Source organism: Pollicipes pollicipes, unplaced genomic scaffold, assembly GCF_011947565.3.
Source record: "Pollicipes pollicipes isolate AB1234 unplaced genomic scaffold, Ppol_2.1 Scaffold_3447;HRSCAF=4054_pilon_pilon_pilon, whole genome shotgun sequence".
Lineage (NCBI taxonomy): Eukaryota > Metazoa > Arthropoda > Thecostraca > Pollicipedomorpha > Pollicipedidae > Pollicipes > Pollicipes pollicipes.
This window is the reverse complement of record NW_023596297.1, coordinates 38,624,794-38,636,403: the sequence shown is the minus strand read 5'-3', so window position 1 is coordinate 38,636,403 and position 11,610 is coordinate 38,624,794. Positions and strand designations below refer to the sequence as shown.

Genomic DNA, 11,610 nt, shown 5'->3' with positions numbered 1-11,610 from the left:
GCTGGTCTGTCTGAAAGAAGCAGCAGTCACGGTTGGCATGCTGTTGTACGCCGACCTGCGCGCCCAGCCGGCCAGCCCTCTCCCGCGGGCGGACGAGCCTGGTGCCTTTAACCGACCATTGCGGTACCAGGCGTACCGTTAGCTCATCCTGTGGAGGTTTGTGAATGACTGGCACAGCCAGAGGCACTATGATAGCAGTAGGTTTTGTTCTATCGATAAAATTTATATTGCATCTTCTAACTCATATAGCTGGATACAGCCATCGTGATGCGACGGTACGAATGTCATAACCAAGTTGTTAGGACGTCGGATTCCCACTGGGGGGAGAAAGACGGGTTGAAATCCCTTTATGCCGTAGGCCCTGACTGGGGGGGGGGGGGGGGGGGGAAGAGAGAAAGACAGACGGGTTCAAATTCCGCTACGCCGTAAGCCCAGGACACTAATACAGCCAATGCAATGGCTGCTGCTCCATGCCAGGGGCACGACGACGTGTGGCGTACTTGTTCCTTTGAATGAAAAAGTCATGTAACGGCAGATATCACCCCGTAACTCGTAGCACTATAAAGGTGTTAGGTGTTTAGTTGTTACCACTCAACCGTAAATCACCCGCTGCGCTCCAATTTTAGAGAGGCATGTGGTGATACCCTGTCAACCCGGCTGTCGACAGATGGGACCGGCTCGGCCGAGGCGTGCGCCGGCCGGTTCCGGCCTGCGCTGTTTCTGCCATCATCCGACGCAAGTGGCCGGACCCGGCCGGCAATTACGTCGGTTTCCAGTTCCTGGACGCCATCCTTTGAGTACAAAGAGCAATGCACATGGACGGAACCAAGAATGTCTTTCATCATAGCTTAGCGTAGATAATTCTATGTTAACCCAGATAGCCTGTGTGGAAAAACGGCCCATATTACCACTCATCATATATCGTACATACACATCGTGCATAATTGGGCGGTCAACTCAGAACTGTCCATTGATGTGGGAACCTTGCTCTTGTCGGTATCTTGCACTAGAGATTCCACTAACTGCCTGATAATCATCACGTGTGATATTTACAATGATGACATGGCGCTCAGTGGTGGTACATGGGCAACCGAGAATGTCTTTCTTGCTCAGGGTCGCTAGTTATCCCTGACAACCATTGTGATGCAACGGCATTGTTGCTGGTAATAGTACTTAGCACGGCGTTAGACCAGTTATTATCAGTCATTCACAAATTATAAACTATCATCCCCATAAACAAAGGCTGGTCAACCAATGTCGTACATTGCGTAATCGCACGCCTCAGCGCCAACAAGGTCATTGTGACGCTACCTCAGTGCTGTATCGTGGCGTGGCGTACCGAACAATGACACGAGTTTTTGTGCTGCCATCCCCGATTTCCCAATACATTCCTTGGTGGCAAGACTGGTCAAGCGTATATTCCTGAATTAACTCTGCATCTCATGTATCATGGGCCTAAAAACACATCCGATACAATGCACACATCATTTTCGGCCAGGCACAACCAAGTAAAGTTATTTGTTCAGCTTGTTTTTCGTATTGACAAAACGTACGTAACAAAGAAACACGTCCCCGGCGATTACGCATCCAACGATAATGACAACTGACCTGTCGCTCGCCCACAAACCGCACATGACAATTCATCAGGAGCTTCCGGTCCTTGATGAACATCGTATTACGTCCACCAGGGTAAGCAAAGCAGGGCTAGCGGTCATGACAAATGATGACAAACAACTGATATGACAAAACAAAACAAAGCAGCCATGACATGAGAATGGTGTGACAAATGACAGACAATCTACTTAAATGGGCTGTGCCGGGCGCGGCTCTCCGCCAGGCTCTCCCGGCTTTCGTCTGCCCACGGTCCGTGGTGCACAAGCGGGTGTGCCACACCGGAGTGCTCCGACGGACCGGTGATCGTGACCTGCATACGCCTGTCCGCGATGGCTTCCAGGAGCGGGTGCACGTGCGGGAAGGCCTTCGGCGCCTTCACCAGCCGTAGGATGTACTGATCGGAGACACGGCTGTAGACGCGAGACGTTCTGGAACCATGCGACAAAGTGGAGTCATAACTAATTCATACTGACACCCATCACTGTGGCCTTTCGTTACCGGCTAGCTAGCCTAACTAACTAATCGTCTACAAAAAGAAGATGCCTGACAAATAGCAAAAACAAGCATAACATTGCCTAATATTGCAGAAAGGACCTGTCGCCGGACAATTGCAAGCTATTCGATAATCACATTTTTTAGCCTTGTCCACACCGTTTCCCATGAGTTAATGCCTCGTATCATTGATCAAAATAACAGAAACGGCGGGCAACACAACTGTTCGCACTCACCCACCTCGCCACGTGTGCTAATACGAACCCACAAACTGAGGCGGACAAACGCCAATGGGATTCACCGCTAGGGACATCGCATTCATTGCATTATTGGTGGTGGTGGAGATCAGTGACGCCACGCCATGCACTTCCCCACGGCGAGACGCAAACACTGGAGTGAATGACTGCTCACTTGACGTTGCCCTCATCGTCCCTGGCATAGCCTCGGCTGCGATGCGCAGACCAGTCCAGCACAGCTGCGCGCTTCCGGGTAACAAAGTTGGGAGGCCTGTAACAAGATATGTTATGTATATGTCGTGCTCAGCACTGCGCAAAAGCGCATACTGACAAGATAACAACAACACTTACAATTTTAAATCACGATGTGACTTTGTGACCAACAGAAACAGGGGCTTTGCTGAAGCCGCTAACATGTTGCGATTGTTGCGGTTGACCAGTCAAGAAGAACCAAGACCGGGCGCTTTCCCAAAAGGAAAATATTGTAACGAACGCATGTCATTTAACACTTAGCGAAGTATCTCAGCTTTGGAGTGTGCACAAGGCTGGCAGCGTGAAACACTTCCAGACTGCCAGTGTGCCTACAATGATGCATACACTAAGCGTGGCCGCCGCGCGCTGCACACACTCCTCCGGGTACATCGCCTCCTCCAGCAGCGGTGCCAGCAGCCACGCCTCCTCGGTCAGCGACAGATGCTCCCACAGCTGGTCACCGGCCGACCTGGGCGAGGCCACAGCACGGTCAGCGGCCAGTGGCGCGCCAACGCGCCGGCGCCAGCTCGCATCTCCACACTCCCCGCCGGCAGCGGGTACACGCAAGAGCTCGCGATGAACACGCACGAACCACAGACACGACAGCTCGAGGGACAGCTCCGCGCGGCGCAGTCACCAGCACACCAACACATGGACCACCACCAGACAGGCGGCCGCTCTGCGGCGCAGAGTCGGACAACAAACAGACAGCAGCGAGACAAACGGCCTGTCAGTCAGGGCGCGGTCCGGGGCGCCGCCTGTCAGAGACCAGACAGGCGGCGCGCCGCAGATCCGCCGCCCACCTCATCTCGTCCGAGTCGTCAAACTTGATGAGGACGATCCTCTCGGCGAGTACGTGCGGCAGCTCCGAGCCCTCCAGCGACTCCAACACGTCCGCCAGCACGTCCAGACTCTGCCGGCGACGGAGTACGCCGCTATCGAGTCTGGCTACAGAGCCGACAGCCGATAGCCCGTGCAGCGACACACTGAGTGCGCTGACTTCCCCACTGTCATTGATTCCTATGACCACTAACACGGCGGTCCGCGGTCAGGCAGACTACGGGCAAGCGAGCGAAACAATACCACCAGCCCAGCAGCGGCGCCCAGGTGTAAAGCAGGCGGCGGACATGACCAGAACATAGCACACGCGTTACAGACCATACCAAGCCCCTCAGCGCCAGCGTCTCCCTTGGTGGCGAGCCCTCAGACACCCCTCCCCCGGAGCACTTCCCCTGCCTGGTGGCGAGCCCTCGGGCGTACCCCTCCCCCGGAGCACCTCCCTGAAAGTGATTTTTTGAGCGGTCCCCACCCCGGAGCACTTTCCTGAGAGGGGTTCTCAGGCGGCCCCCACCCCGGAGCACCTCCCTGAAAGTGAGTTTTTGGGCGGTCCCAACCCCGGAGCACCTCCCTGAGAGAGGTTCTCAGGCGATCCCTACTCCGGAGCAACCCCCCCCCCCCCCTAGCGGGGGTCCTCAGGAGGTCCCGGCCCCCGAGCGCCTCCCCCGACGGCGAGCCCCCGCCCGTCTGCTCACCGGTAGCGCGGCGTCGCAAACTGAGACGACCTCAGTTTGCTGCGCAGGGCGTCGAGCAGCGCCTGCAGCTCGGGCCGACCGGCCACGGCGCAACCCTCCTAGCCGGAGGCGCAGGCGGCCAGCTCCAGCAGCGCGGCGCACGCCTTCTGCTGCACCCGGCCGGCCGTGGCGCCTGCGGCGACCCGACGACAGGTCATACCGGGCGCCCGCCATCCCGGACGGGCGCAGGACGGACGGAGGACGCCGCGGCGCTGGTCCTCACCGGTAGTCGCAAAACAAGCGCGCCAACAGCCTCCTGCGCCAATAGCATGTCACAAACGCGCCAGTACATGTCACGAATCAATGGCAAGAAGCCCAGTGCAGTTGTTCAGGACGCGCCTCACCCGCGGCCAGACTATCGTCCGGCACCCGGGGCATCGGCCAAGAGCAAACCACCGCTACCACACATGGCAGCCATCCAGCATTGGGCGGTGAGCACCGCACCAGCCGTCAGCGGAGTGGCTCTCTCGGCCGGCGGTGTGGTCGGGCGGGCCGCGGTCGTGCCGTAACGATGACGCGCAGCACGAGCGTGATGAGCGCCCGGCGCGGCAGCAGGCTCGGGTCGCTGAGATCGCCGTCGCCTCGCAGCTCGGCGTGCATCTGGATCAGCTGGACGGGCGCGGCAAGAGGTCGGCCGACAGCAGGCACTGACGCTCTGAACGCACCGAGCCAGCAGTGTTACAGTAAACACGCACGTGACAAGACGCTGTTCATCACTGCGCCTGATACGTGGAAGACGACTGCACATGGCAAACTCACAATGCTCTGGGAAGCGCGGTTGAAAGCACCGACTGCGCCCCAGTGGACACGCGCCAAAAAAGCCTCACACGCCACCTGTGTACACACACCGGCAGCCGCTAAAACCTCTGCAACGCCAGCGTCGGCCTCCCCAGGGGGAGCCGCTGGCCCATCTGGGCAACGGGCGGCGCTGCGGCCAGCCCCGCGCGTGGCGTCACTCTCCACATTGCGCCCACCTTGAGGCCCTTCAGCATGAGCTCCTCGTCGTCGTTGGCCCTCTCCAGCACGTGCCGTAGCAGGTGGAAACAGACGACGAAGGCGGGCGCCCGCAGCCGGCCGGCGGCGGCGCAGCGATCGTGCAGGAGGCGCAGCACGCGCCTGTAGGCGGCCTCGGCCGGCTGCTCTGCCTCCCAGCCGGCATCCACGGTGCACTGAGGCTCGGTCAGACGGAGGGTGACGTGCGCCACGGCCTCCACTGGCCGAGGGGGCCGCTCGGGTCAATACAGCGCACACCAGCGCCGCGTCACAGCCGGACGGCGGCGCTCCCCAGCGTCAGGGGACACTTCTGAGGCGGATCCCCATTCGGTGTCTGCCGACGCGGCGGCGCAGCAGCCAGTGCGAACACACCCGAACGTGTGCTGTCCCCCGCTCCCTGGTCAGTTCAGAGTCCTCTGAGAGGCGCCTCTGTTCGGGTTTCGACGCCGCTGTCATGGCTTTCCCCCATCAACGAAGGCAGAGAGACAGGGCGAGACAAGGAGCAATACATCTGCCCCGGAGCCTCCGCAGACATGTAGATTACCGCACGTATTGTCCCACGTCAGGTCCAGGACCCGACCTCCACAAGCAGCCAGTACGCACGGATCCAAAACCCACCGCACACCAGCATGCCCCCCCCCCCCCCCCCACACTCCCGGACCACGCCAGCCTTCTACGCACGCATCAAGCACTCAGTGCACCAAACCAACCCAGCCATTCCCTGAAGCCCGGTTTCACCGCGAGGCCGCGGTTGGCACGCACCCGCAGGCTTCAGGGGCGCGTCGAAGGCCAGCCGGGCCTGCCGCAGCCACAGCTGGCTGGTGCCGGGCGCCGCCAGCGGGGACTGCAGCGGCGAGACCAGCGTCGGCAGCAGCTCGGTGTACTTCCGCTGCAGCGACGCCGGGGTGCCGGCGGCGGCGGCGCTCACCAGCGACGCGGCCGCGCTGAAGCGAGCGTCCACTTACCGACCGGCGCCGTCCGTCCGTCAGGGAACACCGACCGGGTGACGGAGCACAGCACGGAGGCGCCCAGGCAGGGGACCGGCGGCGTGCAGCACTTACACATGAGAAGCAAATGTCCAGCAAACCTGACCACACATCTACACAGCAGCACACATGGAACAGAACAGGCATTGGACCTAACACGTAGCCAGGAGCATCATTTCCTAATCAGTTGGGGAGGGCCTTCAACCTCTCCCCAACTTGAACTTGATTCACCCCCCCCCCCCCACGTTTTGCACTGGAAATGGGCAAAATCCGGGGAGAAACCTGTCTGTTGGCATATTTAGGGTCAGGTTGGATCATCTTTTACTATTCGCCCCCCCCCCCCCCTCCAAAACTCATTTTGCGAAACTACGCCCCTGCACACGGCAGTACTATGCCCCAACACTGCAAACGCACAACAGTGCCACTTATTAGTCGCAAAGCTCTCGACAGTGTCACAGTGCAACTTCCATCATGTCAAGTCCATGTGCCAATGGCCGGCACCGAATGGGCTTTGAACAGTGGGTCTTGATTGGCGCACCTCGACCAACCGACTCCTGATCTTGCTCTCTCTCTCTCTCTCTCTCTCTCTCTCTCTCTCTCTCTCTCTCTCTCTCTCTCTCTCTCTCTCTCTCTCTCTCTCTCTCTCTCTCTCTCTCTCTCTCTCTCTCTCTCTCTCTCTCTCTCTCCCTCTCTCTCTCTCTCTCTCTCTCTCTCTCTCTCTCTCTCTCTCTCTCTCTCTCTCTCCCTCTCTCTCTCTCTCTCTCTCTCTCTCTCTCTCTCTCTCTCTCTCTCTCTCTCTCTCTCTCTCTCTCTCTCTGTCTCTCTCTCTCTCCAGCTGCTGGGCCACGGCATCCTTCTGTTTGATGGTCAGCTGTTTGGGCACGGCGCGGCCCTCGCGGCGGCGCGTGGCCTCCAGCTCCAGCCGCAGAGCACGCTCCTCCATCTGCTCCTTGTACGAGTACAGCTTGCTGTCACGTTTGATGTTGGATGGCTGCACCTCCTTGGCGCTGGAGCGGAGACGCCAGTGTCAGAATGAGGCGCGCCGCCGGTGTCAGAATGAGGCGCGCGTCAGCGTCAGACTGAAGCGCGCGACAGCGTCAGACTGAGGCGCGCGACAGCGTCAGACTGAGGCGCGCGCCAGCGTCCGACTGAGGTGCACCAGCTGCGCTCGTGCGACGGTCGCCCGGATACAGGGGATGGGAGTTCGGGGTCTGACATCAGGGCATCTTCACGTGCGCACGCTGTGGTCCATTCGCCCAACCGGGGCACGCTCGGATGTGTCGTGATATGCAGAGTCAAAGGGACCATTATGAAGAGATGCAATGTCAACATCATCGAGTGCCAAAGCCTGAGAAGCCCGCCGGCGACCCCATTGTGTCATAGGCAGTGGAAGAGGCGCCGCTCGCATCGCTCTCGCCGCTGACGGACGCACCTGTCCTTGACGCTGGTGTCGTACAGGGTGCCATCGGGCGTGCGGTAGATGTTGTACTTCTCCAGCGATACGGTCATTAGTGCTTCCTCGCGCAGACACGACATGGCAAACTGGACGGCGGGCGGCACTAGCGCGTCGCGTCGGGTTCCTTGTGTTTGGCATGATATGGTCAGCATAAGACAATGTTATCAATCGTTATTGCAAATTTAAGCATCTTTATACCATTACTTAATGCAGTTTGTAGCATAATCTTTGTAAAACAAAGTTCAATCTTCTTGTTAAAAAAGTAAACTAGCTTTCAAAATCTAACCCAAAAAGAAAACACTGACCCAGATGCTGGTCTTTGAGATGGCGTAGACACAAAAAGCACTGGGGTGCCTGGAACACCTTCCCTGTGCTGAAAACAATCCAGGACATCAACGATCAGTATCAGAAAGATTAACAATGAACAAAGCTGTCACACAATGTGCAGGTTATAGGGCAGCACTGTGACATGTGCGCCAAGTAAAACACAAAACAATGTTTTACTTGCATCATATAAATGTTGATGTAACAAATGACTGCAGCACACTGAAATGCATGAGTGAATAATGACTGAAAGCGGACATAGAAATGAATGAGACAAAAGGTGATCACAGAAACGCCATGTGTGTTCTAATGTTGAATAACTTCAAGCCTGAATGCCAAGGCTAAATATCAAGTGTCTGACAAAAAGAATTAAAGAAAACCTAGGCATTCACAAGCCTCCAGAAAGGGCACAGCATTGGCCCTAAGCCTATTCCTGTTGGCTACCAGGCTGGAAAAGGCATCTGATGGAAAATGTGCCTGGCACACTCAATGCACCAGCTTGACAACACTGATACCACATGCATGAAGCTATTTCTGTTGGTGGCCTTGTTGAGCTGGGAATCTGACAGGATCACAATAAATGGGAAATTGGATCACCATACAATACAATGGACATCTTTTACTTCAAATGAGTAATGCAAATTGAAAATATCTGCCCACGGCGTGTACTTTAATCATTGTGCTAAGTGGCAATTCATCAGGAGTACATCTGGGTTGCCAAAAATGTCTGACGCATTTTGAATTGCTCGTCATCCCAGAAATAAGTAATACATGCTGAGGCCATGCATCCATGAACTTTGCAAACTGTGAGCATGGTTCATAGCTGTCACCAAATCTAGTTAATAGTAAGCGAATTTAGTGTTTTAATATAGTGGCAGCAGCATCGCAATGCCCAAACAATGTCGTTGTGGAATATGACAGCTCGGAGCTCAGCCAGTTGCAAATCTTATTACAGCACGTGAAATTCAGTAATAAGTTGAGCACACTGATGATTCCTGTAATCTGGAACAATGGAATAATTTTTGACTGATATCCCTGATCCTGGCCTGACTGACAAAATTCACACTGTTCATGCAAGTTTATGCAAGTTTATGCGTCATCTGTTTATGAAATGGTTACATCAAAGGGCCAAGGTGTAGCTCCATGACGGTAGTGAGATAGGTAGAAGACGGAAGCAAGTCCGATGACGATGATAATGATTTGGGCTTTAGGGTGTCCCAACTACATTGGTCATGTGGTGCCCATAACCTAGTGATGGAAACAAGTAAAAGTATTTGAACTTACTCAAAAATGTTACAAAAAGCTACTTGCAAATGTGCCATGCAATGTCCTCCACCAACATGCCATACTTGGCCCCAGTTACTTACTCTCAAATTAATATTTTGCATATTTTTGTAGCAATAAAGTACATAAACAAAACCATATCTGAAATTGGTGGCAACCGTAAGCCCAGCTCCTAGCACTTGCACCTGCTATTCAGCTGCCGCGTGCATCTGCTTTTTAAAGACTGTTTTATTTTGGAAGGCATTTTTGCCGGCAGTTTTGAAGGCGTGTTGCCATTTTTGCGGGGCGCGTCCGGCCCGCAGATACTCTTGTAAAATTAATCGGAATATTGGAAATTTTTCGCAATGGCGTTCGGCAGTGCCATCACGGAAAATTGTCCGATAATTTTCCGTAGCGACGGAGAATGCCGGAGAATTTTCAGGGCATGGTCAAGACGGAGAATCTGTTTTCGCTATGCATAGCTATGACCGTTGGCTGTGGATGGCGTATGGGGGACTAATATGGGGGATAATTTCCGGACCGGTCGAGTGTAGAAGGAAAATATCCATGGATGATTATCGAAGAGATTATTATTCATTGAATAATTTTCCCTTGGCCGAACACGTCCGTGACTGCATACTCATTCCTTAAACTGTGACAACAATGTAAAGCGACCGCACACCATACTCGATGCTGCATGCCATATTGAGACGTGCATACCCTGAACTTATTGCTGAAATGTCAGCAATACGCCGGACATATTCGGCGTGAAGTGTTTTTAACAGATTGAGAGCGAGGTACTTACGCGAACACAGTCAAATCATTTTCTTTGGTCCTGCGATCACCGCGCACACATCACCCCATGTTCCGCACCCCCACTGATGTAAACAGGACACTGCCTGGGAGTGGGGGAAAATGCCCCGTCGACAAATGCCGCGCAACTCGAAATTGCTCACGCTTATGTTCGCGATACGCATTCAGCAGTACAATCTTAACAACAGCCAATCACCTTTCGCGTATTGTAACACAGGTGCAGCATCATCGCCTTTGCGAATGAATCAGCCGCCATACGGTTTTTATCATAAACGAAGCATAAACAAACAGCAACCAATCATATGACGTGTATGTGATGACGTTTCTATGACGTCATTAATCAGAAGGTGATTTTAAAATAGGGGAACTATAAGGATTTTGACACTTTGCGGTCGCGTAACTCAGGAAGCAAATCGTTTTTGGGTCTTAAAAATGACATGACCGTGAACTGTATCAAAAGGTCATCAAGATGGCTATTTCAGTTCAAAACGGCATACAAATGTGGAACATTCCCTTTAACTATATTCGTAAGCACAACTGTATCCACGGGTGGTTTCACTGTCGGAGATGTTTTCGTCAGTAAAAGAAACATGTGAATTAACATCTCGCGCCAGTTGGTTAGCGTGTTGTGGTCATCAGCGGAGGACAGCTGGACAGCTCACATAACACGGGCGAGACAAGCACTGGTCAGAGCACCCGCCCAGGGCAGGTGGAATTTCAGACACGGCTGCAACATGCCAGGCTACAAGACCAGGTTACAGGTCACGGTACGGGTGCAGACCACGAAGTTAAGATGCAGCCTGATGGGTCAGGTTGTGTGTCAATGCGTTGATTGCAGGTCAATGAGATGAGTTATCATATGATCAGGTTACAGGTTACTGGGTCACGATGCAGGTCACTGCGTCAGATTACGTGCAACTAGATCATATTGCAGGACACGAGCACAGGTTGCAGGATTTCGAGGCAGAGCGCGAGTCACGGGGCAAGGTCGAAGGTCACGACGGCAGATTACAGGTCACGAGGGGCAGGTTGCAGGTCAGGAGGGCAGGTTGCAGGTCACGGGGGCAGGTTGCAGGTCACAGAGGCAGGATGCGGGCCACGGGGCATGTTGCAGGTCACCGGGCGGGTTGCAGGAAAGTGGGCAATGGTAGGCGACAGCTGAAATTACACCATGTATGGCCATTGGTAGATGACAGCGGAAACTCAAGGCACAGTGACATAGCAGGTCACAGGGTAAGGCTATCGCTGGCGGATGGTGACGCTCATAAACCACATCACAAGGCCAGGCTACCATGGGTGGATGTTGATGCCCATAACCCACATCACAAAGTCGGGCTACCAGTGGTGGATGGTGATGCTCATGAGCCACATCACAAGACAGACAGCATGGTAAGATTATTAATGGAGGTCCCACCAAGACATCTCATATAACAGTGGCCAGACATTCCAAAGGCTAGATCCCAGGGTAGGGGAGCAGTGAGGTATGCATATCATAGTAACAAGACGGGTAACAGAGCATTAACCGGTCAAAAACAGCGGGAGCTTTGGAAACCTCTGGACGTCCGCAGGTCTGGCCCATTTACCTCTGGAAAACAAAGCAACATAATACC

The 11,610-nt window shown here is 54.5% G+C and overlaps 1 protein-coding gene across 1 annotated transcript; it reads right to left on the bottom strand.

Moving 5' to 3' along the window:
- Positions 1-1,401: 1,401 nt before the first annotated feature.
- Positions 1,402-7,653, bottom strand: LOC119092528 (eIF-2-alpha kinase activator GCN1). The gene is made up of 8 exons (XM_037215487.1): positions 7,577-7,653; positions 7,078-7,151; positions 5,140-5,378; positions 4,711-4,774; positions 4,127-4,248; positions 3,398-3,507; positions 2,518-2,613; positions 1,402-2,042 (listed from the first exon to the last, which is right to left on the bottom strand). Exons 1-8 carry the CDS (start codon positions 7,651-7,653, stop codon positions 1,799-1,801), a joined length of 1,026 nt encoding a protein of 341 aa, XP_037071382.1. The 3' UTR covers positions 1,402-1,798.
- Between the last annotated feature and the right edge of the window lie 3,957 nt (positions 7,654-11,610).

Coding starts and splice junctions, on each gene's coding strand:
- LOC119092528 (XM_037215487.1), bottom strand. CDS start 7,653: ATGACCGTATCGCTGGAGAAGTACAACATCTACCGCACGCCCGATGGC. Junction 4,249..4,710: donor CGACCCGAGCCTGCTGCCGC/GCCGGGCGCTCA, acceptor GCGCTGCTGGAG/CTGGCCGCCTGCGCCTCCGG. Junction 3,508..4,126: donor TTTGCGACGCCGCGCTACCG/GTGAGCAGACGG, acceptor CGTCGCCGGCAG/AGTCTGGACGTGCTGGCGGA.